This window comes from Triticum dicoccoides, chromosome 7B (genome assembly GCF_002162155.2).
Source record: "Triticum dicoccoides isolate Atlit2015 ecotype Zavitan chromosome 7B, WEW_v2.0, whole genome shotgun sequence".
NCBI classification, from domain to species: domain Eukaryota; kingdom Viridiplantae; phylum Streptophyta; class Magnoliopsida; order Poales; family Poaceae; genus Triticum; species Triticum dicoccoides.
In genome coordinates, this window is record NC_041393.1 from 760,193,855 (window position 1) to 760,221,590 (window position 27,736).

Here is a 27,736-nt window from a genome sequence, read left to right on the forward strand (position 1 = left end):
GCCCCACATTTCCATAGTAGCTTCCATGTAAGTCTAGAAGCATCTGGTCTCATGCTTGAATCCCCAACTCCTTGTTGCGCCATGATCAGATCGCGGGCCATATTGTATGCCGAACGCAACGAGAACCACGCTTGCTTGTAGGGCTGCCAGGCAAGTGAGTCTACTTCGAATCAACGAGAGGCCTTGATTTTTAGAACCTCAGAGACATCTGCTGGAAGGAAATGTTGCGTGAGAAGCGACGTCTTCCAAGAGCCATCGACATTGAGGAGATGTGCCACCCATTTTAGTCTGCATCAGTGTTTTTGTGTGATGGGCCAAAAGGAGGGTACCCTTCGGATCCAAGGATCCCGCCACATGCCTATGTTCTCTCCAGTACTAACACGCCAGATGCACCGTTGCTTAACTATCTTAGCCCATATTCAATGGCCACCCATGTTCACGAACCATTCCCTGTGAAGACTGTGTCAATAATGGACCCAAAGGATATTACTTGGCTCGTAGTTCCTGTGCACATAGGCTCTGTGGGAACTGAATTAGACGTCATGCTTGACGTGCAAGCAGGGCCTGATTGAACAACCTCAAATATTTAAACCCCATAACACCTCTCCCCTTGGATCGCAACATACTGTCCAACTCACCGAATGGGTTTTACGCTTGCCCTTTTCTGCTCCACACCAGAAACGGTGAATCATCCTCATGAGATCCTCACAGAGGCCAGCTAGAGCATTAAAAACATTTATGATATAAACTAGGAGGGCTTGCGCAACCACTTTAATTTTTATCTCATGTCCACCCACATACATGTAATTATGACCCCACTCTGTCATGCTCTTCGCTAATCGCTCTTGGATACTTTTAAGTTTCCCTTTGCTCATTCTTCCTTCTGGTGTTGGGAGGCCCAGATGTTTAGCTTCAAATGTCGTTTTCATAACTTGGAGACTAACATTAATACTCTCCTAGGTACAAGCTAGAAAAACCGGACTGAACAACATAGATCACTTGTGTGGATTTATAACTTGGCCAGTACCTTCCGCGCATACACATCCAGCACATTTTTTACCCGGTTTGCCTGTGCATTTTCATCCTTGAAGAACAACAAGGTGTCGTCGGGAAAAAGTAGGTGGGAAATGCCTGGAGCTCGGCGACACACTTTGAGCGGCGTGTTAGTACCCTTGGTCGCCTAATGGTTTAAGAGAGCAGAAAAGCCATCAACGATAAATAGGAAGAAAAAAGGGGATAGCGGATCACCTCGGCAAAGACCTCTGGACGGGAAGAACGAATCAAGGAGGGTTCCATTAAATTTTACCGAGTAGCTCACCGGGGTTATAGAGGACATAATCCATTCCACCCATCGGGGAGCGAAACTCAAACCCTGCCATCATTCTTCTTAGAAATTTTGCAGTCTACCCTGTCATATGCCTTAGACAGATCCAACTTGTACGTACGAAAAGACACCTCCTTTTTACAATGCTCAATGAAATCATTCAAAGGCTACCAAAGCGTCATCCATAATCATATGTCCGGGGACAAATGCACTTTGGTTCAATGAAATAATGTCACCAAGGAATGGACGAAGCCTGTTAACCAAGCATTTGGCAAAAAAATTGTAGAGCACTGAACATAAGCTTATTGGCCGAAACTCTCTGAGTGCCTCTGGCTGGTCCGATTTTGGAATTTAAACTATCACCGTAGAATTAGTTTCTGATGGCATATCTCCTGTAGAAAAAATCAACCTGACAGCCGCCACAATAGTGTCATTTAAAACTGCCGAGTTTCGTTGGTAGAAACCCGTCCGGCCCCGGGCGCCTTTAAGGGGCCAATTTGAAACAGCGACTATATAGCAAATTCTAACCCATCTCATATACACTTTTGGACCAACTCAATCGTACCAAAAAATAATCCTTTCTCTACTACTACGGCCCTCCCCGTCATCTCATTCTTCATGAACATTATATCTTATTATGTATCCCGTTCTTGCATGAAAATTATATGTCAAAGCTACAATAATATAGTTATATGACATCACTTATTCTTGTCCATTTTCATCCCTAGTTTCGGACAATGAATGGTATGCATCTTTGTAAATGTTCCTTTTCTCCACGGTTTTTATTACAAACAAAAAATGGCAAGCATGCATATAATTTTTTCCCCATTCAGACAACTGATCATATAAGTTGATAATTTTCCCATCATCTCACAATGAAAAATAATAATTGCATGCATTTTTTTGTACTGCAAGAAGGGCGATGATCGTGCTTGCCAATCAGATTGACAACCAACGGTGAATTAAAAAAAACGCAAATGGATTGCAAATGAAAAATAAGCACGCTATTTTAGTCAAAAGAGAGGCCTCGTATCTTTTTCCCCGATCCACTTTACAATAAGAAATGTGTTGGCGCCACGTTTTCTTCTTTTTTGGGACCAAAGCACAAGTCGAAAGAAGTAAAGCGTGTCTCATCGTTTCACACACACATATGGTTGGTCTCTAGGAAAGTAGACGTATGCTAGATTATAGTGTCATGCACGAGCCATACCGTGGGCGTTACCATCCCTTCCACCACCACGGCGGCCACTTTCACGCTATAAAAACCGACGCAGAGCATCGAACACACGCACGGCCAGAGTCAAAGATAAGCTAGATACAGAGTCCAGAGTTCAGACAACATATATAGCAGCGGCGGCGACGGCACCATGCGCGCTCAGGCGAGCGTCCTGCACCGAGTCGCCCTCGCCACCACCGGGCCAGGCCAGACGTCGTCGTCTCCGGTGAGCATGACGGCCACGGAGCAGCAGCAGCCGGTGCCTGTCATAACAGTGAACTCGGACATGGTGGTCATCCTGGCGTCGCTCTTGTCCGCGCTCGTCCTCGCCCTCGGCATCGCCCTCGTCACCCACTGCGCATGCAGACGCCGGCGCTCCGCCAACTCTCCTCCTCCCACCAGGGGGCTGAAGAAAAAGGACATCGATGCTCTCCCCACCGTCTCCTTCGCTGCCGCGGCTCCAGCGCAGTCATCGTCTTCGTCGTCGTCAGAGTGCGCGATCTGCCTGGCAGAGTTCACGGAGGGGGAGGGACTGCGCGTGCTCCCGCAGTGCGGCCACGGCTTCCATGTCGCATGCGTCGACGCCTGGCTACGGAGCTGCGCCACATGCCCCTCCTGCCGCGCCCCCATCGTTGCCACGCCCACTGTGGTGGTCGTAGTGGCCGCGAACAACAGGTGCCAGAGGTGCGGCGAGGCGGCAGCGCGGAACGGTGGCGTCGAGGACATGTCCTTACCCCCATTTTCTTCATTCTCTGCTTTTTAGCTTGCCTGGCTGTCGACCCAATGTGTCTTGACATGTTAATTTTGCAATGTAAAACTTGTGTTTACTTGAGATTTGTAATTCAATTAGGCCCTGTGCTGGCGCGCTTCCGCAGTGGGCGAATCACCACTTCATCTTCTTTGACCTGGAACAAATCATTGGGCATATTGTTCGATTGAAAATAGCTTCAGTTTCATCTTGGGTTTTGACACAAGATGGTTGCCATGGATTAGGGGCCTGGTAGTCCTCTTCGAACTAAAATAATCACAAGTGTGTTACACGTGCGGCATGCATGCATGCGTGTCTGATCACATGCAGCCGCACTAGCTAGCGAATTCAAGTTGATGCACGAGTGAGATAATGATAGTGGCTGACGACTCAGTTGGTTGAGCGATTGTTCAAGCACGTGCTTACGGACACACAACCTAACAGATAACACGGATAGTTGCTACTTTCCATGACATCATGTCTCAATCAATGGAGTAGAGTTTTGCATGCACAGATTAAATAATAAAAGATGACCACTTGAGTTCAAAAGTTCATATCTTGCCCCTCACGATCTTCTCAGCTCTTGTCCACTTCCGACGAAAATGGTGCCTATTGCATATGGTCCATTCGGAGTGCATCACAAAGCAAAGGCAAAATTAAGCGTGGGAAATCAACATATCATGAGATAAGCCAAAGTGTTTTCATTCATTGAGGCACTATATCGATCTCTTCTTAAATGGGTAATAAGGTAGGATAGAGATATTCCTATAAGGAAAAGATTGGATAGAGATGGTTAAAGATGCAAATCATACTTTTCATTCCATTTTTTTTACACAGTAAAAACACAGACGCTCATACATACGCACATACACTCATCCTATGAACGCACGTACGCACACCCTACCCCTATTACGATTAGCACCCCCGAGAGTCTAATCTGGCACGTCTTCTTGAGATTGACGAAGTCGCCACTGGCGCCTTTATTAGCACCTCCTTTTCTATATCCCTATGTAGGGCCTCTTTGATTCAAAGGATTTTCAAAGCTTTTACTTAGAGATTTTGGAGAGACCCACCATAGCCCCCATCTGTACCTCCACCTATGACCGTGCAGTCGAGGAAATCTAGAAAGAGGCAGCTACGTCCAAGCTTAGACCATCAAAACCCAACTTGTGTGTTTTTAGGAGCCATCTCTCGCTCGCTTCCGTGTTTATAGTTGTTGCTTTTTTTGACAAAGGTTGGATTTTATTAGCTCAAATGAAGCATCAAGAGGTTACAAACACTATGAACACACATCCGACCTCTGCATAGTTAGGATCCACACAACTAACACTAACATAAACATAAACTTGCCGATAACTAGCGAAATCATAAAAGACCAAAGCTATATGTGGGCAAGAAAAGAAAAAAAAACAAGACTTTCAAATTGGATCGGCAAACTATAGCACATACAATATCCACAACAACATCTCATGAAATCACAATGACGACGAAATATTTGAACAACAATGCCTTCAGGAAGGGATCATCACTCATGTGCCGTCGTCATCAGATCCAACCATCACTGTCAAAATCTAGGTTTTCACCCTGAAAAATTAGTTCAACCATATCCTTCAACAACCTAAGGAGGAAGACGTCGCCATTGTCAGGTATAACAAACTCGGGTCAGACATAGACTTTCACCTCAGAGCTCAAGACCGGGTGCATGTAGCACCACCATAGATGTCACCTATGTGTTGTAGCCACTACTTTTTCGCGATCCCAACAACTACATGTAATGTGACCACCGCCGCTGCGCAACCATCCCTTTGCGTCAAGTCTTCGTCCATTATTTGCATCTCACCGCTAAAGTCAACCGCTTGATCTGAAGAGATAAACCCTCTTTGTGACCATCACTGTCGTGGAGCTGCCGGAGGTTGTTGTAGCACAGTATGCAGGCACCACCCTGGCCGACCGGATCTAAATCACCACCAGAGCTGTATCAGGCAACCAAGCCGGGTCAGCCATGGAAGACGCGAAAGCCGCGGCCGCCAAGATCAGATCCGTCAGGAACAACGATTGGCCCACACGTCACCGATGCAGATGTGGTGCGTCATAACGACTGCATATCGGAATGCGAGCTGACGGATCCGTGTAGTGAAGACCGAAGCACGCGCCGACAAATCTCCATTCCAATCAAGCGCCACCCAACGAAACCAGGATTGGCACCGGATCGCACGAACTGCCGCGCCTCGCTGCCGATTGTCCCTGCACCACCACACAACCAAAGCCCTGGGGCGCCACCCAAGAAGCCGCTCGACGCTCGCACCAGCAGCTGCCCCAGCATCACCTAGCAGCCTCCGGTTGCACCAATAGAGCCACCGCACGCGAGCCCCAGCAAACTCGCGGACGAGCTGGCCCGTCAGCTACCACCACTCCAGATCCATGAGGGCGCATAAGCTACCTCCCCATCAGATCCGCTGGAGGCGCACGAGAGAAAGGCCCTGCCACCAGCGCCGAGGCCATGCGGGCTTTGCCCGGCGGCGCTGTCTGACGGCGACGAGGGGAGGATAGGAGAAGGGGGGACGTCCAGGAGGCCAAGGTGCCGCCCGTGCCGCTCCTGGGAAGTGACCCGGCTTTGCAATGCCCGTTTTCAGTTGTTGCTAGGTGGTCTAGAGGCAATGATATAATTTATGTCACATGTGTTTGTAATGCCATGATATTTAATGAATATATCAAATATTTCCGGCAAAAAAAGTGACAACTTAATCACGATAAGTTACCAAAGCTCAAAAGTTTTTCTATCAGAGTATAGCAAAGCACATACCAAAAGAAGAAATTAACTTAAGCAAATCCACTTAACTACATATGGTTGGTCGCTAGGTAGATGTTTGTTACTAGTTCAGGTACGCACTTGCTTTCCACGTACGAACATACCACGCGTGCAGGAAGAAACTTCAAAAAGTGGAATGCGTGGATGGACCGTACCGGCGCCCGCCACTACCACGTGGGCCCGGCCTTACCTGTCTGCGGGCCCGTTGCTCCTTCCACTACCGTGACAACATTCTCTATCTATCCACAAGGGGCTAGCTAGCTATAAGATGACACGCGCTAGCCCGCACGCACGGTCACGGGCAGGTCCAGAGTCAAAGCAGAGCTAAACGCCTCGACAGAGAGTGCAGAGCGTCCACCGTACCGTAGCAGAGCAACGGCGACGGTGCGACACCATGCGCTCTCCGGCGAGCCTGCTGCACCGCAGCACGGCCGCCGCCGGCCCCGGCGAGCCTCCATCGCTGCCGCCGCCTCGGCCCGAGCAGCAGTCGCTCGTGGTCACCGTGGACTCGGACATGGTGGTGATCCTGGCGTCGCTGCTCTGCGTCCTCCTCTGCGTCCTCGGCCTCGCCCTCCTGTCCCGGCGCGCGTGCCGCCGCCGGTCCTCCGACAACTACCCTCCTCCCCCCAAGGGCCTCAAGAGGAAGGCCATCGACGCGCTCCCCACCGTCTCCTTCGCCGCGGCAGCTTCGTCGTCGTCGGAGTGCGCGATATGCCTGGCGGAGTTCGCCGACGGAGAGCCCGTGCGCGTGCTCCCGGGATGCGGCCACGGCTTCCACGTCGCCTGCGTCGACGCCTGGCTCCGGACTCGCGCCACGTGCCCGTCCTGCCGGGCCGCCATCGTTGCCACGCCCATGCAGATGCAGGTACAGCCAGCGGCGGCGCCCACCGTGGTAGTTGTCGTGGCAGGGAGTAGCAGCTGCCGGAGATGTGGCCAGGTGACGGCGCCGGCCGGTGCACGTGCTGCCGACGGGGCGTTCTTGGCTTAGTCACCGTTCTTGGCTCGGCCTCTGCTTTTTATGAGGTAGCTGTCGATCCAATGTACTCGGACAGGTTAATTTTTTGCAGCTCCTCTGTTAAGCAAAACTTGTGGTGCTTAAGATTTCAGTTAGACTCTGATGCTAGCTAGCGGGCTGCTTTCAGCACAGTAGAGCAAATTCAAAACTACTAATATGTACTCTCTCCGTTCCCAAATGTAAGTCTTTCTAGAGATTCTAACAAGTGACTACATAGGGAGCAAAATGAGTGAATGTACATTTTAAAATATGTCTACATACATCTGTATCTTGTAGTCAATTTGAAATGTCTAAAAAGACTTATATTTAGGAACGGAGGGAGTATTTGCTCTGCTAACTGCTACTCTAAAAAAATGACTAGTGCAAGATGATGACATCTTCTTCTTTCAATGATCGATCGATCACTTCACCAATTTGCCATGCATCATCATCCTTAAAAATAAATAATAGTAGTCTATTGTTGTCCATTTCAGTTCGTTTATTATGGTGCTCTGCTCTCTGGCCAAATGAAGCCAATGAAGCTTTAATCAGTCTCCATCAGCATCAGTTTGCCGTTCATTGCAAAACAAGATGATAGCAGCTTGAGGGATGGAGATCCAAAGACAAAGTAAAAAGGACAAACTCATCATTTTCTTTGTTGTTGTTTTTCCTTCCTTCTTCGAAAGAATAGTTTTTGTTGGTTGTCGTCCAAGCTTTCAACGTTGACGTGTATGCAATGTACAACTGGCACGATTCAGACAGGTCGTGACAGAGCGAGTCAGTCTCATGGTTCTTGTTTTTTTTTCTCTACAATTATTAATTGCAAAATTTCTCACCGACAGCTACGTACGCTTGGCGTTAATCGATGTAGATTCAAAGGCGAAATTCGTCCTCCACAATGCAAGATTCACACGTCGCCCCCGCTTGGGCGACTCGGGAGGTGACCCAACCCTAGCCGTCGCTGGGGCCATCAACCTCTTCCTCCCCTCCCTCCGTCGCCGCAGTGGGACGCTGCCGAGCTAAGCCCGGGGGCCGACCACGGTGGCGGGGGTATCCCTCCCTCTCGCAGCATGGGGTGGTGCAGGGCCCCTTGACGTGAAGGAGCGGTCGGCTAGGTCATGGCGGCACGACGGATGGCGATGGTTGCAGTCGGCTTCGTGGGGCAGCAGAGTCGACTCGGCCGGCGGCTGGTGGGGTGACTTCATATGGGCGGCGGTGGCGTGGAGGCCTGGTGATGGGTCCGGCTACATGCGGGGTATGGTCTTCGGTTAGATCTTATCTGACCGGTGCAACCTGCTCGCTGCCTGGCGGTCCCGTGCACATGATGCTGGATGGAGGTTCTCGAGCAGATCCGGATGAAAACCCTACTCTCAACTACTTGCCAATGCCAGTGATGGTGACGTTCTTCTGTCTCATCCCCTTCTTAAAGGCATTGGCATGGAGAAGCTCCACACCTCTATGGGCTCTCATGGGGGGAAACCCTGGATCAGTCGATCGGATGACGGCGACGCTCTTCTGTCATTCCCCATGGCACTACTAGGGATAAACCTAGTAGTGATGCGGGGTAAAAAGCTAGTGTTAGCGCGGGTGGCCATTGGATCTCTTGGGATCGCCCTGCTTAACTAACGTTGTTAGCTTCATTCCCTTCTACAAGCATCGCCATGCTAGCATCATCCCCATCTCACATCCATTGTAGTCCAACACCATCACAGGACGACCCATCGTGACAGCCGCCGCATCATCATCGATGTTGCGATCATAGACACACAACATCATTAATGATGCAAATCGTCACTACCGTCGAGTCCACCGTCGCAACATCGCCCTGCAACACCGTCTTTGTTCTAGTCGCCTCCATGCAACATCGATGGTGTGACATCTAGCATTGTAGCATCACCATCCTGCAACATCTACATTGTTGCAGTTGTTGATACACAACATCATGGCCGTTGTGCATCATCGCAACCATTACGGTCACCGTCTTAGCATCACCGCCATTACGGTTGTCACGCACACAACATCGCCAATACCTCTACACACCTTCTCATAGCATGGCAACACCGAAACCGGCTTGCAGTATCACAACAACACCCTCTTGTAGCAAACGATACGACATGATGGTGGTGCGGGGGAACACTGTAGTCTTTAATGTCGGTGTCACCCTCCCTAGGTTTTATCAAACATGTTGTTGCGGGTGGTCGTCGGTGCCCCCGCCATTTGTAGCATCCTCTGTTCGCCATGACATGGGTGCGGCACTAGGTGGCTGAGTCACCTTCTATTTACGGCACCTATTGTGCAGGCAGGGGCTGAGTTGATGAGGAGTGGTCAGGATTGCAGTTGGTAGTTGTCGGCCTCAACCTCTCGTTGGACATGATAAGATGCGATGTCTCCATGGGAGCCATGTTTCCTTAGCCGATGTTGACGAACAAGAGTGAGGAAGGGGAAAAGGAAGGAAGAAACATGTGGAGGCACTAGTGGAAAATGGGGCTTTAGTCCTGGTTGGCGACGACCTTTAGTCCCGGGTCACCAACTGGGACAAAAAAATTGGGACTAAATGCCCCCACCCTTTAGTCCCGGTTGGCCACAATCCAGGACTAAAGTCCCTCCACGTGGCCACGAGCGTGCGCTGGGGGCTGGAGGACCTTTAGTCCTGGTTGGTGACAGCAACCAGGACTAAGGTCCCTCCACGTGGCCGCGAGCTAGCGCCGGGGGCTGGAGGACCTTTAGTCTCGGTTGGTAACACCAACCGGGACTAAGGATTTTGTGTTGGGGTTTAGGGTTTTAGGGTTTAGTGTTCATGGTTTATTTTTCCATTTCATTTTGTCTTTTCCATTCAATTCTTTTCCATTTTATAAATATTGTACGCTACTATATACGGTACACGTTATTCATATATAATAATTTCTCTTACGACCATACATATATAATATAATTTCTGGTACGATCATATATATATATAGAGAGTCCAGGCCAGGTGCTATGACTGCAGTTCTGCTCCCCATAAGGATTCATGCCATATGTACTTATACCAAACCATAACTTCCTTGCGTCATCTGCAAAGTACGCGAACTTTCTCTCGATTTTTCTCCACTGCGACCCATCAGCGGGTTGTCTCAACATCGCATCTCTCTTACGGTCTTCTTTGTTCCATCGTAACAACTTGGCATGCTCTTCGTTTGGGAACAAACGTTTCAACTGTGCTATTATAGGAGCATGACACATCACCTTGGCAGCAACCCTCTTCCTAGGGTGCTCGCCCTCAACATCACCAAGGTCATTGCGGCTGATCATATAGTGCAATGCACCGCGTACGGGACATGCATTCAAATTCTCATACTCCTCACCGCGGTACAGGATGCAGTCATTAGGGCATGCATGTATCTTCTGCACTTATAATCCTAGAGGGCATACAACCTTCTTTGCTTCGTCCGTACCGTCGAGCAATTCGTTATCCTTTGGAAGCATCTTCTTTATCATTTTTAGCAACTTTTTAAATCCCTTGTCAGATACACCATTATCTGCCTTCCACTGCAGCAATTCCAGTGTGGTACCTAACTTTTTGTTGTCATCTTTGCAATTTGGTACAGCAATTTGTTGTGACCTCTAACATGCGCTCCAACTTCAACCTCTCCTTTTCACTTTCGCAGTTTCTCTTTGCATCAACAATGGCTCGACCAAGATCATCAGCGGCCTCATATGATGTCTCTTCTTCAGCTTCCCCCATTGTAGTACCATCGTATTCAGGGAACCTAGGGTAGTTGTCATCATCCTCTTCTTCATTTTCTTCCATTATAACCCCTCTTTCACCGTGCTTGGTCCAACAGTTATCGCTGGACATGAAACCGACCTCAAGTAGGTGGCTGTGAAGTATTTTTGAGGTAGAGTAATCCTTATTATTCTTACAGAAACCACATGGACAACACATAAAACCATTCCTCTTGTTTGCCTCAGCGACACGAATAAAATTATGCAGGCCATTAATGAACTCAGGAGAGCGTCGGTCATTGTACATCCATTGCCGGCTCATCTTCATTGCACAACATTGAAGTGACCAAATGTTATTACTGCAAATATATATACATAAAGTTCATACATACTTCTCATAAAACAACATACAACTATCTAAATTTAAATGCAACAACAAATGCGATCAAAATGGCAACTAAGGTAATAATTGATCCAACAACATAATGATACCAATCCACTTTATTAATGTCATATTTTCTAATCTTTCTAATCTTCAAGCGCATTGCATCCATCTTGATCTTGAGATCATCGGTGACATCGGCATCATACAACTGCAATTTTATCTTCTCTTCTTCATTTCTTTTCAAATTTTCTTTCAAATAATTGTTTTGTGTTTTAACTAAATTTAACTTGTCGACAAGAGGGTCGGTTGCAATTTCCGGTTCACATAGCTCCTAGATAAAAATATCTATGTCAACTTGATGGGCATAATTGTCATGAACACAAAATGAAACTAATAGTTATAGAAGATAATATACCACATTCGAATCATAACCGGACGAGGGCTGACGGGGATGGATATCAAAACCATGGCACTATATATAACGAACAATCATACAATTAAGAAAATTATACAAGTAACTATCTAAATCATACAAATAAGATTTTTTTACAAAAAGGATAAGAACTAGAAGCTCACCAAGGTGGTGTCGGCTATGGGACAGCGCGGGCGATCGACGGCAGTGAGGACGGGGACGGGAAGGCACTAAGTAAACCACACCTACAAATATGAAAACTAAGAAGTCAATTTGAGCTTAGAGTGCATATAAATCAAATAAACTCCCACATAATTACTCGCAAACTAAAACCCACAAATCACTATACTTATAGAACATGAAACGAGCTAAACTACCAATGGGAGATGAATGGATGAAGTTGCTAACCTTTTAGAACCCTTGGATAGATGGGGTGCCTCCAATCTTGACAAATCTTGGAAAAAATGGAGGATAAACTCGAGCTTGGGGAAGGAAACAAAGAGGAGAGAAAGCTTGGATTCGGGATGGATGAAGCAGCTTTATATAGCGAAGACTTTAGTCCCAGCCTGCTGCAACCCCTTTAGTCCCGGTTGGTATCACCAATCGGGACAAAGGACCCATTTGAACCGGGACTAATCCTGGCCGTGCCCCCGTCCGCTACAAGCTATTGGAGCCGGGACTAATGCTCACATTAGTCCCGGACCCAAACCCGGCCGGGACAAGTGCTCCAGAATAAAGGTCAGTTTTCTACTAGTGAGGAGAAGGCACGATGAAGAGATACAATTGAGATGGTAAGCGGCAAGAAAGCCCCATATGGCACATGTCTTGAGGGGGGAACATCTAACGGGAGGGAGAGATTAGTCGACGGAGTTTAGCATTTTCTGATAGGTACTCATACACTAACAATATCTAGATATTTGCTAGAAGCATACTCTTAAGATCTCTTATCAAGATATTTAATGATACAAAATAGTCATGAAAGCATAAGAATGCATTAACGCATCTAGATACATAATATTACATGAATTATTGATATTTGGTAACTTTTATTTTTTCTTAGACATATGGGAGATTCACTTCACCAAAGGTGTTCTACACATTATATCAAGCAAAGAAAAATGAACATAACTTTTCCTGGAAAATATATTTTGAGTTTATTAACAGTGCATTTGTGTAGATAGATTACAGAGCTGTAATGTAAGATCATTACATCTTGTAAATTTGAGACATTGTTATATGAATAATTGTGTGAAGATAGTCAGATCTAGTGTTCTCAAAAGTAATAAGTAAAAATGTTTCGTATAAATAAATAGAGCAGAACTTGTTTTTAACTCGCATTGGTCTCATAGCTCTTTTCCTGCCGCCATCCATCGTTCACATGCATGTGCCATTGTTGAGGACGCATGGTTGTTGCTACAACTTAATTAGGACATGTTTATTAAAGACAAAGAGTTCTGCCATCTGACATGCAGTTTATCTAATTTAGATACATTATAACTGATCACTTTTCCTGTCCTCTCAGGCCATTAGCATTTTTATTCGTTGGATTGTCAGTTTTAGGCTTCCTTAGCCATCGGATTTGCTTTTAATCCCACCTGAATCTCACGTACGGGCTAAATCGCGCGTCAGGGTACGCTAGCCTCCTTGGGCCGCTGCTCTGGTGGTTTTTTTAGCCGTCCGAGATTCAATTGGGCCTACTGTATGACCCCCTCCCCCTCCCCACACACACAAAAAAAGAGACCGATCGATCCATCATTGCCAGAGAGAGATCTTTCGTTCTCTCGCTTGCCATCGGCGAATCTGGACATGCCGCCACCCCCACTCCCGCCCCTGACATCCCCGGATCCTGCTGACCCCCTGAGCTCTCCTCCGACTGCTCATTGCGGTTGCTTTTCGATGCGTAGCTCGCTATGCGACCCCGAAGTTCGTTGCGGACCCGACGGAGCAGATCGGGCCAAGGTCCACCATCACCAAGGTTTCCCTCCCCCAGAGGAGTCGTCTCATTCCCCCACCATCTACCCCCTCCTGCACGGCTTCATCTCAGTCCACCGCCAAGGTATTCCCTGTGCTCCTCTGCCCGACTCCTCAGGCCCTACCACGCCGCAGCGTCGGTGTTCCTCCGACCTAACTCCACGGCGTCCAGCACGCTAGATCTGATTTGATGTTGATTTCTTATCTTATTTCCTGATCCATCCCTCTCTTCTCTTTATGCTTCCAATCTCTCCGCTGGACTCTCACTTCATAGTTGAAGAAAGTGAAACATCATGATATAAAAATTATTAGCCTACCAGATGTGTTTATGATTTGGAGATCTGATTACAGAATCTTAGGGAGTTCAGGTACATGTAGGAGGATGTATTGATGTGTCTTCAAATTCAATTTTCCCATTTTGTTGTAGGATTGCACAATTCTTGCTAGATCTAATACTTGTCTAATGCGAAAAGACACAACCCTGCTTTTCAAAAGTATGATTCTTTCCGTTCAGGTTTGTGATGATTGACCTCATGCCCGTGCGATGATCTTGTTGTTCCAGTGAAGTTTTTTTTCCCAGCATTTCCACGTTTTCGGAAGAACAGGTAACCTGGCTTCTAGGTCATTACTTTTTAGATTCTAATTTTGAGTGTGATGGCTTATTGTGCCTCACCATCTTAGATTAAATTGTATTATAAATTTTCTTGGTGAAAATAGCATGAATTTACTAATTTGTATTTGTAACACCTCAGACGATTCTCTTATTCACATGAAAACAATTGTTCCTCTGATCAAAGATCAATTCTCTCTGGCCCCATCACACCCGATCTTTTCTGAAATTGAAGTAAACTTTGCAGTACTCAGAGTACCTAACATGTTTGCAGAAACTGTACTGTTGTACGGAGATGATGGTGGAGATTGCTACAATGAGGGATGCAGCCAAGAAGAGGCTGGAGTTGGTACACCTATGATAGAGTGATTAGTATAAGCGTTTTCATTCTATTATTTTTCTGAATTCCTTGACTGTACATGCTTAACAAAGTTTTTATTTCAATATATTATTAGCTGCAATGTAATTGTTCTCTTCCATGTACTCCCTCCACCTAGAATTAATTGTCGCTAAAATGGACGTATCTAAAACTAAAATACATCTAAATATATCCATTTCCGTGACAAGTAATTCAGGACGGATGAAGTATATGAGTAGCTGACACTGTGAAGGGGAAACATTATAGTAAACATATACATGAATCCAGTTTACATGGCTTACAGTTTATGGAACATGTTTTTTCTTTGTGGGTTCGCAATACATAACTATTTACTCCAGTATAGGCTTAGTAACCATATACTATTCTGCCATGAAATGTTCTGTCTTGGATAAACTAGATAGCTTGACAAAAAAATGTTAGGTAACCTGCGGTTATCCACCCACGTCTTGCACATCAAAATATTGGAAAGGCCGTGTGATCCTTGAATGGAATTTAGAATGATTTTTCAAACGGCTCAGTGTTGCTATTCATCTTGGTATTTATGGAGCCACAAATTTCTTTGATAAATGAGTTACTACTAGAAATGAATTGTGTACCTTTCTGATAATTAGTATTCTTATTTGAAACTCTTTCAATTTCTTAATGCGTATAGTTTTTAACTTTCAGTTTAATGAATGCACACAGTTATTCAATTTGGTTCAAAACAATGTTTTTTTCAAAAGGCTCGGTATTGCTATTGTTGGTTATGGAGCTGCACATTCTTTGCTTACTGATATCTAATATCCTTATTTGAACCCCTTCCAATTTCTTAATATGTTAATTTTTTCAACTTTTAGTTTGATGAATGCACAAAGGTAGTTAATTTATTTCAAAACATGTGATTCCAGATTGATGTGTATAATTTCCAATTGCTTACCGTTTCCTTTGCTCCTCTGTTATTAATCTTATGTCCCCTTTGTTGGAAGTTCACATGAGAAAAGCAACATTTACAATGGATATTTGTGCACAACAGAGGTTATAATTGAGTTTCCAGGTTCAATAAGTTGATAACATCATGGCGTGCAGGAAGTACATGGGTAGATCACAAATGTTGGTGCAAGAATGCAAGGTATATGTCTGGTGCTGAAAAGATTTCATACAACACATGTACATAAAAAAAAATATTCTTGCAGGCTCACACAATGCATATTCCCAAGGATTTGAGAAGGAAAAGATGTATGTCTCATTGTTTAGTGATAAGATGGCATTTAACTTTTTTTTCTGGCGCCCTAAAGTGCTTGTACGAGGAAAAAGTTAAAACCTCTTCCTTAAGTAGAAATATTAAGCAACTTTTTCCTCGTACAAGCACTCTAGGGAGCTCGCACTCCTCCTATGCATACGAAACTTGAGACCCTCCATCATATTCACTCGGATCTTTTGTGGGAAGTTGTATCTAACATGTGTAAACCAGGGTGTCCTGTTAGATTTCAAACGAATTTGTTTAACTTGTGTGGTTTAATTAAAGTAGAACTATTTGTGAGGGCTACTTCCAAACTAGTGATCAATCATACAAGCATAGGAGATAATGTGCCACTCCATCGAACCTAACAACAATGTTTCATGGATGGAACATGATTTTATTTCACTGAGTGCATATGTGAATTATGTACGAAGATGTAAATTGGGTTTTGTTTCATCTGAAAAACTCATTGCCCAATTAAGAACTTGTTTTCTTCTTCTTTATCTTTGCTGGATATGAGCTGATATTATTGGACCATATTAGTGCATTAAACAATTAAGAATATGATTTTTTTTCTTTAAAAAATTAAGCCCAAAACTTGATTATTCATGGGTGTAAAAATTACATTGCATCTACTGAGTGATCTGAATCTAATTATGGAATTACACTGAAGAGAGATACTGCGATACAACATGTTCCAGTAGCACCAGACACTTCCACAACCATGGTATGACGCGACAAATCATGTCAAACAATTAATAAGAAATACAAACATACTACTTCATACTAAGTTATGAACAAAGTAAAATGTGTCCATGTATTTACATCAGTCACAAATATTATAGCGTCGAAATAAACGGGCGCAGCAACGCGCGCCTTCAATGATCTAGTGAGATATCACAACCTCTCTCCCTATCTCTATTGTAACTGGCACATAGTTTGGCAGGAGCGGAGCGAGCGTGCTGGCGTTGGGTTCAATTAAACCCAACCATTTTCCTGGCCACGTATAGGTATACAAATATGTAAGTAGTATGAAACCAACGGAAAATGAGGGTTGAACATATCAACTTAGAATGCCACGGTCAATCAAAATCCCAAAATCCCACAAAAAAAACAAATTGCATAGGTGTTGTGGCTTGTTCATGGCTTCCCGCCCTCATTCACTAGACGTGTACATGGCAGCCGCACAACCTTTTTTCTTTAGTGTTCTCTTCATCGACTCTGCGATCTGGTGTCTGATATGTTGGCATCGACTGAGCCTCGACGCGAGACATGGACGGCGATCTGACAGTAGTAAGTCAGCAGCGGCATGCTGGCCATTGTAGTCTTAATTTAAGATACTAGATTGCGTTAGCACATCTTCTCTCTGTTGTGTATTGACACGTCTCCAACGTATCTATAATTTTTGATTGTTCCATGCTATTATATTATCTGCTCTGGGTGTTTAATGGGCTTTAATATGCTCCTTTATATTATTTTTGGAACTAACCTATTAACTGAAGGCCCAGTGCCAGTTTCTGTTTTTTTTGCCTATTTTAGAGTTTTGCAGAAAAGGAATACCAAATGGAGTCCAAACGGAATGAAACGTTCGCGATGATCTTTCTTGGACCGAAAGCAAACCAGAAGACTTGGAGATGAAGTCGGAGATGTAACAAAGAGGCCACGTGGTAGGAGGGCGCGCCCAGGGGCGTAGGCACGCCCCCACCCTCGTGGGCCCCTCATAGCTCCACCGACCTAGTTCTTTCGCCTATATATACTCTTATACCCTAAAAACATCAGGGGGAGCCACAAAACCTCTTTTCCACCGCCGCAACCTTCTGTACCCGTGAGATCCCATCTTGGGGTCTTTTCCGGCGATCTGCCAGAGGGGGATTCGATCACGGAGGGCTTCTGGATCAACACCATTACCTCTCAGATGAAGCGTGAGTAGTTTACCACAGACCTTCGGGTCCATAGTTATTAGCTATGGCTTCTTCTCTCTTTGATTCTCAATACAAAGTTCTCCTCGATGTTCTTGGAGATCTATTCGATGTAATACTCTTTTGCGGCGTGTTTACCGAGATTTATGAATTGTGGATTTATGACCAAGATTATCTATGAATATTATTTGGTGCTTCTCTGAATTCTTATATGCATGATTTGATATATATGCAAGTCTCTTCGAATTATCGGTTTAGTTTGGCCTACTAGATTGATCTTTCTTGCAATGAGAGAAGTACTTAGCTTGGGGTTCAATCTTGAGGTGTCCTTTCCCAGTTACAGTAGGGGCAGCAAGGCACGTATTGTATTGTTGCCATCGAGGATAACAAGATGGGGTTTTCATCATATTGCTTGAGTTAATTCCTCTACATCATGTCATCTTGCTTAATGCGTTACTCCATTCTTTATGAACTTAATACTCTAGATGCATGCTGGATAGCGGCCGATGTGTGGAGTAATAGTAGTAGATGCAGGCAGGAGTCGGTCTACTTGACACAGACGTGATGCCTATGTTCATGATCATTTCCTTAGGTGTCATCATAATTATCCACTTTTCTATCAATTGCTTGGCAATAATTTGTTCACCCACCGTAATACATGCTATCTCGAGAGAAGCCATTAGTGAAACCTATGGCCCCCCAGGTCTCTTTTCCATATTATTGAATCTCGTTTACATCTTGCTAGTTTCCGATCTATTATTTTGCAATCTTTACTTTTCAATCTATACATCAAAAATACCAAAAATATTTACTTTATTATCTCTATCAGATCTCACTTTTGCGAGTGATTGTGAAGGGATTAACAACCCCTTTATCGTGTTGGTTGCAAGTTCTTGATTGTTTGTGTAGGTATTTGGTGACTTGTGCCTCCTACTAGATTGATACCTTGGTTCTCAAAACTGAGGGAAATACTTACCCTACTTTGCTGCATCACCCTTTCCTCTTAAGGGAAAATCAACACAAGCTCAAGAGGTAGCAAGAAGGATTTCTGGCGCTGCTGCCGGGGATATCTTCGTCAAGTGAAGCCATACCAAGTACCCATCATAAACTCTTCTCCCTTGCATTACATTATTCGCCATTAGCCTCTCGTTTTCCTCTCCCCCACCTCTAAAACGATTTTCGAAAACCTTTGCCTTTTCTTCGCCTTCTTCCCATATGTCTTTTTGTTTGTGTTTCCATGTGCCTTCTATTTGCTTGCTCTGTGCTTGCTAAAAATCTATTGATATGGATCCACTTAAAGTGTTCTACTTGGATCATCTTCGATCTATATGTGCTCGTGCTGAAACCCCAACTAGCCTAGTTGATGGGAAATCTTTAGATGAGCATGCTCATTTTGTGCGTCACTATTTTTCTGAAAAAGGGAGACACTTATGGGATCAAATAAACAGATTGCTATGTTATGCTTGGAATCTTTGTGAAATTTATGATTTCACTTGTTGCTCTAAGAACCCCAAAAATCACCTCCCCTACCTATGTGAGTTTAATGATAATGAAATCTTATCTTCTTATGCAAAGGGTGTTTATAGTTACTACGATATTGAACAAATTGAAGAATTTGTTGCTTTTAAGGGTGCTTATGAAGTTGCTTCTTTGATTGAGAAGTATGATATTAGTCTCAACGAATCTGAAAACATACTTAAATATTGCTATGAAAGCTATGCTCATAATGTATATGTCAAAGAATTTATTGAAAGAATGACCTTTGCTTTGGAAGAAAATAATGTTATGTGTGAATCTATATATAATTATGATTTCGATGATTTGATTGAAATATCCCTTATGAACATGATGCTTGCTATTCTTGTGTCCATGATGCCAATATTTATGGAGATGAATTTTCTATAGTCCCTTATGTTAAACATGAGATTGTTGCTATTGCAGCCATACTTGATAGTTCCTTCGATGAAAAGCATGATTGCTATGATGTTATTATAAATTCTCTTGATGTCAATTGTGTTAATGATATGCTAAACCTCAAGCTTGGGGATGCTAGTTTTGCTTTGACTACTATTTGTTGCAATGATCATGATTGGGGTGATTCTTCTTATGATCTTGAAAATTTATTTAAGCCCCATAATGAATATGAAGCTGGAGGAGAGCCAATGTGCTATTGCCTGCTTTCAAGAGACCAAGTGTTCTTCTTTTGATTTCAGATCTATTAGATCTTTTTCCCCAAAAAGATTTGATAGTTTTGCTTTCTCACCTTCCATGGGTGCTTCTAGGGGCATTTTGATTATATGGAATTCTTCTATATTTTGGGGCACTATGATTGAGATACAGCCTTTTGCAATCCTAGTACAGTTTATTTCTAAACGAAATAATGAGCAGTGGTCCTTAATCTCTGTGTATGGTCCCTCCCAAGGGGAAGCTAGGGATAACTTTGTCAGTTGGTTGTATAATCTGCAATCCTATGGGTGAAAATTGGCTAGTTGTGGGTGATTTCAATTTCAAAAAGTCACTTGATAATAGGAATTTGCCAGGGGGGGATCTGAATGACATTTTCATCTTCAATGAAATCATTGCCCACCTTGGTTTGTTGGAACTGGCACTTAAGGGAAGATCTTACACCTGGTCTAATATGCAAGATAATCCCTTATTAGAGCAGTTGGATTGGTTCTTCACATCTGCTGATTGGATTTCTTCATACCCTATGATTGAAGTTTTGCCCCTGGCCAGAACTGCTTCTGATCATGTGCCATGTGTGGTTACTATCAAGACTACTATTCCCAAATCTAAAATCTTTAGGTTTGAAAATTAGTGGGTTGAGCTTGAGGGATTTATGGAATGTGTTGAACAGTCATGGCAGAGACCTTCCCATAAATCTCAAATCAGTGCTAGGATTGCTGATAAGTTCAAGAGTTTAAGAGGAGCTCTTAAGAAATGGCAACTAAATATCTCCAAGCTGAAAGTTTTGATATCTAAATGCACTGTGGTAATTCTGTGCCTTGATGGTTTAGAGGAGCTCAGACCTTTATTTAGACCTGAATTTAATTTCAGGAAGGTGGTTAAATTGCATGTGGAAAAGCTCTTACACATACAATTTATATATTGGAAAAAGAGGTGTACAATTATATATATTAAGCTTGCTGGAGAGAACACAAAATTTTTCCATGCTATGGCCACTGAGAGTCATAGAAGAAACTCCATTGCTTCTTTGTAAGACACTGATGGGCCAGTAGTTTCTCAACACTCTCAGATGGAGGGCAGTATTTGGAATTGTTTTAAGAATAGAATGGGAGTTTCTTCTGGACTTGTCATGGGCTTTGACCTCAGTACTCTGTTAAAGCCAATTAATGGGTTGGATTTTCTCACTGAGCCTTTCACAAAGGAGGAAATGGATGACATAGTCAAACATATGCCCATTGACAAATCCCCTGGACCTGATGGTTTCAATGGAATGTTCTTTAAAAAGTGTTGGCACATTATTTGTCAAGACTTTTATGACTTGGCTGAGGCTTTTCATTTGGGCAATGCAAATTTGGAAAACATTAATGGCTCTTATATCACTTTGATCCCAAAGAAGTTGGCTCTATAAGGGGTTGGAGATTATAGGCCAATTTCATTGACTAGGATGGGCCTTAAGTTTTTGTCTAAGATGGCTGCTAATAGCTTTCAAAAGATCATTATGGCATGCATACATAAGAATCAATATGGCTTTATTAAGAGCAGGACTATTCAGGATTATATTGGTTGGTCCCTGGAATATTTGCACCAGTGTCATAATTCAAAGAGACCTATTGTCATTCTGAAACTAGACTTGAAAAGCATTTTGATTCAATTGAACATGAAGCTATTTTGCAGATCCTCAAATTTAAGGGCTTCAATCAAAAATGGATTTCCTGGGTCAAGAAGTTGCTCTCCACTGGGACATCATCAGTTCTAATGGTGTACCTGGGAGGCAGTTTCTCTGTAAGAAAGGTGTTAGACAAGGAGATTGTCTTTCACCTTTACTTTTTGTTATTGCTGCTGACCTGTTGCAATCAGTGGTGAATGATATGTTCAGAAGGGGAATTTTAAAGTTGCCAATACCTTGCCATGACCAGGATTATCCCATAGTGCAATATGTTGATGATACTCTTATCATCTTACCAGCAGATAAAACTCAGCTTCTGGCTCTGAAGGACATGTTGCAAGTGTTCTCTACATCAACTGGACTAGTGGTCAACTATCATAAGTCTTCTATGGCGCCCATAAATGCTGGTGAGGATACTACCATTGGTTTAGCTACTGCTTTTGGTTGTCAAGTGGGTAAAATGCCATTCACTTATCTTGGTCTACCTGTTGGCACTACCAGACCGAAAATGGTGGATTTTATGCCACTTGTTGACTGCATGGAGAGAAGGATGACAGCTAGTTCTTCTTTCCTTAACCAAGGGGAAAGGCTTCAGTTCTTGAATTCTGCCCTGTCCTCCATGCCCATCTTTTATCTTGGTAGCTTGCTTGCTCCTGCAGGAATTTTAAAGCAATTGGAGAGAATTCAGAGGCAGTGCTTATAAAGAAAGCATAGGGATGAGCGCTCACCATCCCTGGCAGCTTGGGAACTATTTGTAGGCCAGAAAATAAAGGTGGTTTGGGAATTCTAAACTTGGGTGTACAGAACATGGCCCTATTGCTCAAACATCTGCACAAATTTCTAAACAGGATGGATCTGCCATGGGTCTCTCTTATTTGGGACACATATTAGCATTCTGTACCTCAAGGGACTGATTCTTGTGGCTCCTTTTGCTGGAAATACATTTGTAAGCAGCTGGATCACTATAGGAACACAACTTGGGTTCAAATCAATTCTGGACATTCTGCTCTGTTTTGGTCTGACAAATGGAAGATTGGTGACTCAGTAGCACCACTGCGTTCTAGGTTCCCTAGGCTTTTTTCTTATGTGAAAGATCCATGGATTATAGTCTTTGAAGCCTTCCAATCTCAGGATATGATTCATATGTTCCATTTGCCATTATCTGCATAGTCATATCAGGAATTTATGATTGTGCATGATCTAATGGTCTCTTGCAACAGGGAAGTGGAGGCACCTGACATTTGGTTCTGGTAGGGGACATGTAATGCTTTTAAGCCCAAGTTGTTCTACTCTTTCATGCATTCTAACATGTCTTTTAACCCTCTCCTTCTGTGGATTTGGAAATCCTCCTACACTATGAAAATCAAAGTGTTTTCCTGGATGTTAATCATGGATAGGCTCAATACCAAAGATATGGTTGAAAGAAGGCATTGGCATTTGGATGATGGATTTAATTGCCTTGTTTGTTCCTTGAGTACCCGAGAGACCAGGAATCACCTGTTCTCTGAGTGCAACTTTAGTGTGAGAATATGGAACTATCTGCAAGTTACATGGCCACTTGGGGATGACATGTCTGCTATTTTTCTGCAAGCTAAACAGGATTTTGCAAAACCTTTCTTTACTGAAGTTGTTTTTGTTGCTTGCTGGAACATTTGGATTATCAGGAATGCAAAAGTGTTCAGACACAAGAGGCAAAGTTTTAATAAATGGAGAAGTGCATTCATCCATGATATTACACTTATGCAACACAGAGTCAAGGCCAGGTATACTTAAATGGATTTCCTTTCTACCTCCATTAGGTTTTGTATACTAGATGCTTAGTTCTTCATTCATTCTTTCTTTCCTCTTTGATTACCACTTGTAATCTTTGTACATTGTATACCTTTGCATATGAATAAAAGTTAAATGCTGGGGGGGGGGGGTTCCCTACAGTCACCAGTCAAAAAAAATATGAGATTGATAATAGTGTTTGCAATATTATTGAAAGTGGGTTTAGAAGAGTGTCAACATTAGATCACACTTATTTGGAGAATGTTCAATCTTATGAAATTTTTGATAAAAGTGGGTTTGGAGAGGTGATGACTTTAGTTAATGTTAATCCCACTATTTTGGAAGAGTGTCAACTTCGTATGCATGTGGATTGTGTTGACAATATGTTATGTGATAGCTATTTTGTTGAATTTGCTTATGATCCTACATATAATTATTATGAGAGAGGAAAATATGGTTGTAGAAATTTTCATGTTACTAAGTTACCTCTCGTTACGTTGAGATTGCTATTGTTTCTTTCCGCTTCCTTGCATATGCTAGTTTTTGCTTGCTATGATAATTTGTTTGCCTATAAGATGCCTATGCATAGGAAGTATGTTAGACTTAGATGTGTTTTTCACGTGGTTCATGATGCTCTCTTTGCGCTTCAATTCTTGTCTTTCATGTGAGCATCATTGAATTATCAATGCCTAGCTAGGGGCATTAAACGATAGCGCTTGTTGGCAACCCAATTTTATTTTTGTTCTTTGATTTTTGCTCCTGTTTAGTAAAAAATAATTTATCTAGCCTCTGGTTAGATGTGGTTTTATGTTTTAATTAGTGTTTGTGCCAAGTACAACCTTTGGGAAGACTTGGGTGAAGTCTTTGCAATCTTACTGTAAAAAACAGAAACTTTTGCACTCACGAGAATGGCTGTGATTTTTTACAGAAGAGTGATTTTAGGTTGGTTCTTATTGCAGAAGATTAATATACAAATTCCTCACGTCCACCAATTTATTTTGGAATTTCTGGAGTTACAGAAGTATTCGAAAGTTACAGATTGCTACAGACTGTTCTGTTTTTCACAGATTCTGTTTTTCGTGTGTTGTTTGCTTATTTTGATGAATCTATGAGTAGTATCGGGGGGTATGAACCATAGAAAAGTTGTAATGCAGTAGGTTTAACAGTAATAGAAATAAATAATGAGTTCATTACAGTACCTTAAAGTGGTGGTTTATTTTCTTATACTAACGGAGCTCATGAGATTTTCTGTTGAAGTTTTGTGTTGTTAAATTTTCAAGTTTTGGGTAAGGATGGGTTTTGGAATAATGAGTGGCAAGAGCCTAAGCTTGGGGATGCTCAAGGCACCCCAAGGTAAAATTCAAGGGCAACCAAAAGCCTAAGCTTGGGGATGCCTCGGAAGGCATCCCCTCTTCCGTCTTCGTCTATCGGTAATTTTACTTGAGGCTATATTTTTATTCACCACATGATATGTGTTTTGCTTGGAGAGTCTTGTATGATTTGAGTCTTTGATATTTAGTTCACCACAATCATCCTTGCTGTACACACCTTTTGGGAGACACACACATGAATCGTGATTTATTAGAATACTCTATGTGCTTCACTTATATCTTTTTAGAGCACGGCGGTGACTTTATTTTATAGAAATTGATGAACTCTCATGCTTCACTTATATTATTTTGAGAGTCTTTTAGAACAGCATGGTAATTTGCTTTGGCTATAAAATTAGTCCTAATATGATGGGCATCCAAGATGGGTATAATAAAAACTTTCATATAAAGTGCGTTCAATACTATGAGAAGTTTGATTCTTTATGATTGTTTTGAGATATGAAAATGGTGATATTAGAGTCGTTCTAGTAGATTAGTTGTGAATTTGAGAGATACTTGTGTTAAAGTTTTTGATTCCTGTAGCATGCACGTATGGTGAACCGTTATGTGATGAAGTTGGAGCATGATTTATTTATTGATTGTCTTCCTTATGAGTGGCGGTTGGGGACGAGCGATGGTCTTTTCCTACCAATCTATCGCCCTATGAGCATGCACATAGTACTTTGTTTCGATAACTTATATATTTTTGCAATAAGTATATGAGTTCTTTATGACTAATGTTGAGTGCATGGATTATACACACTCTCACCCATCCACCATTGTTATCCTCTCGAGTACCGCGCAACTTTCGTCGGTACATACACCCACCATATACCTTCCTCAAAACAGCCACCATACCTACCTATTATGGCATTTCCATAGCCATTCTGATATATATTGCCATGCAACTTTCCACCGTTCCATTTATCATGACACGCTCCATCATTGTCATATTGCTTTGCATGATCATGTAGTTGACATCGTATTTGTGGCAAAGCCACCGATCATGATTTTTCATACATGTCACTTTTGAATCATTGCACATCCCGGAACACCGCCGGAGGCATTAACATAGAGTCATATTTTTTCTAAGTATCGAGTTGTAAGTAAATAAAAGTGTGATGATCTTAATTATTAGAGCATTGTCCCAGTGAGGAAAGGATGATGGAGACTATGATTCCCCCACAAGTCAGGATGAGACTCCGGACGAAAAAAGGCCATAAAAAGAGAAAAGGCACAAAAAATGAGAGAAAAAGAGATACGGGGCAATGCTACTATCCTTTTTACACATTTGTGCTTCAAAGTAGTGGGAATTTTTCATGATAGAGAGTCTCCTATGTTGTCACTTTCATATACTAGTGGTAATTTTTCATTATAGAACTTGGCTTGTATAATCCAATGACGGGCTTCGTCAAAAGTGCCCAAGCTCTTCATGAGCAAGCAAGTTGGATGCACACCCACTTAGTTTCTTTTCGAGCTTTCATACACTTATAGCTCTAGTGCATCCGTTGCATGGCAATCCCTACTCACTCACATTGACATCTATTGACGGGTATCTCCATAGCCCGTTGATATGCCTAGTTGTGAGACTATCTTCTCCTTCTTTCTTCTCCACAACGACCATTCTACTCCAACTATAGTTCTACGTCCATGGCTCACGCTCATGTATTGTGTGAAGATTGAAAAAGTTTGAGAACATCAAAAGTATGAAACAATTGCTTGGCTTGTCATCGGGGTTGTGCATGATTAAATACTTTGTTTGATGAAGATAGGCATAGCCAGACTATATGATTTTGTAGGGATGGCTTTCTTTGGCCATGTTATTTTGAGAAGACATGATTGCTTTGTTAGTATGCTTGAGGTATTATTGTTTTTATGTCAATATTAAACTTTTTTCTTAAATCTTTCGGATCTGAACGTTCATGCCACAATAAAGAAAATTAAATTGATAAATATGTTAGGTAGCATTCCACATCAAAAAATCTGTTTTTATCATTTACCTACTCGAGGACGAGCAGGAATAAAGCTTTGGGATGCTTGATACGTCTCCAACGTATCTATAACTTTTGACTGTTCCATGCTATTATATTATCTGTTTTGGACGTTTAATGGGCTTTAATATGCTTTTTTATATTATTTTTTGCACTAACCTATTAACCGAAGGCCCAGTGCTAGTTTTTGTTTTTTTTTCTATTTTAGAGTTTTGCAGAAAAGGAATACCAAACAGAATCAAACCTTCGCGATGATCTTTCTTGGACCGAAAGCAAACCAGAAGACTTGGAGATGAAGTCGGAGACGTAATGAGGAGGCCACGAGGCAGGAGGGCGCGCCCAGGGGGGTAGGCGCCCCCACCCTCGTGGGCCCCTTGTAGCTCCACCGACCTAGTTCTTTCGCCTATATATACTCTTATACCCTAAAAACATCAGGGGGCCACGAAACCACTTTTCCACTGCCGCAACCCTCTGTACCCGTGAGATCCCATCTTGGGGCCTTTTCTGGCGATCCGCCAGAGGGCGATTCGATCATGGAGGGCTTCTACATCAACACCATTACCTCTTCGATGAAGCGTGAGTAATTTACCACAGACCTTCGAGGTCCAGAGTTATTAGCTAGATGGCTTCTTCTCTCTCTTTTGTTTTCAATACTAAGTTCTCCTCGATGTTCTTGGAGATCAATTCGATGTAATACTCTTTTGCGGTGTGTTTGCCGAGATCCGATGAATTGTGGATTTATGATCAAGATTATCTATGAATATTATTTGGTTCTTCTCTGAATTCTTATATGCATGATTTGATATCTTTGCAAGTCTCTTTGAATTATCAGTTTACTTTGGCCTACTAGATTGACCTTTCTTGCAATGAGAGAAGTTCTTAGCTTTGGGTTTAATCTTGCGATGTACTTTCCCAGTGTCAGTAGGGGCAGCAAGGCACATATTGTATTGTTGCCATCGAGGATAACAAGATGGGGTTTTCATCATATTCTTGAGTTAATTCCTCTACATCATGTCATCTTGCTTATTGCGTTACTCCATTCTTTATGAACTTAATACTCT

The 27,736-nt window shown here is 42.9% G+C and overlaps 2 protein-coding genes across 5 annotated transcripts; both read left to right on the forward strand.

Annotated features, from left to right (window-relative positions):
- The first annotated feature begins 2,636 nt into the window (after nucleotides 1-2,636).
- LOC119341455 (probable E3 ubiquitin-protein ligase ATL44) lies at nucleotides 2,637-3,434 on the forward strand. The gene has a single exon (XM_037613328.1). The coding sequence runs from the start codon at nucleotides 2,692-2,694 to the stop codon at nucleotides 3,301-3,303; it is 612 nt and encodes a 203-aa protein (XP_037469225.1). The 5' UTR covers nucleotides 2,637-2,691; the 3' UTR covers nucleotides 3,304-3,434.
- A 2,963-nt stretch (nucleotides 3,435-6,397) lies between these two features.
- Nucleotides 6,398-8,610, forward strand: LOC119341667 (probable E3 ubiquitin-protein ligase ATL44). 4 transcript variants are annotated; one of them, XR_005165236.1, is made up of 3 exons: nucleotides 6,398-7,120; nucleotides 7,586-7,719; nucleotides 7,934-8,610. XR_005165236.1 is itself a non-coding variant. In XM_037613531.1 (2 exons), exon 1 carries the CDS (start codon nucleotides 6,492-6,494, stop codon nucleotides 7,083-7,085), a length of 594 nt encoding a protein of 197 aa, XP_037469428.1. In that variant the 5' UTR covers nucleotides 6,398-6,491; the 3' UTR covers nucleotides 7,086-7,120; nucleotides 7,586-7,872. The 4 variants fall into 4 exon arrangements, 1 of the variants encoding a protein (XP_037469428.1); XR_005165235.1 differs by having other exon boundaries at nucleotides 7,963-8,608; XR_005165237.1 differs by lacking the exon at nucleotides 7,934-8,610 and having other exon boundaries at nucleotides 6,398-7,149; nucleotides 7,586-7,872.
- Nucleotides 8,611-27,736: the final 19,126 nt, after the last annotated feature.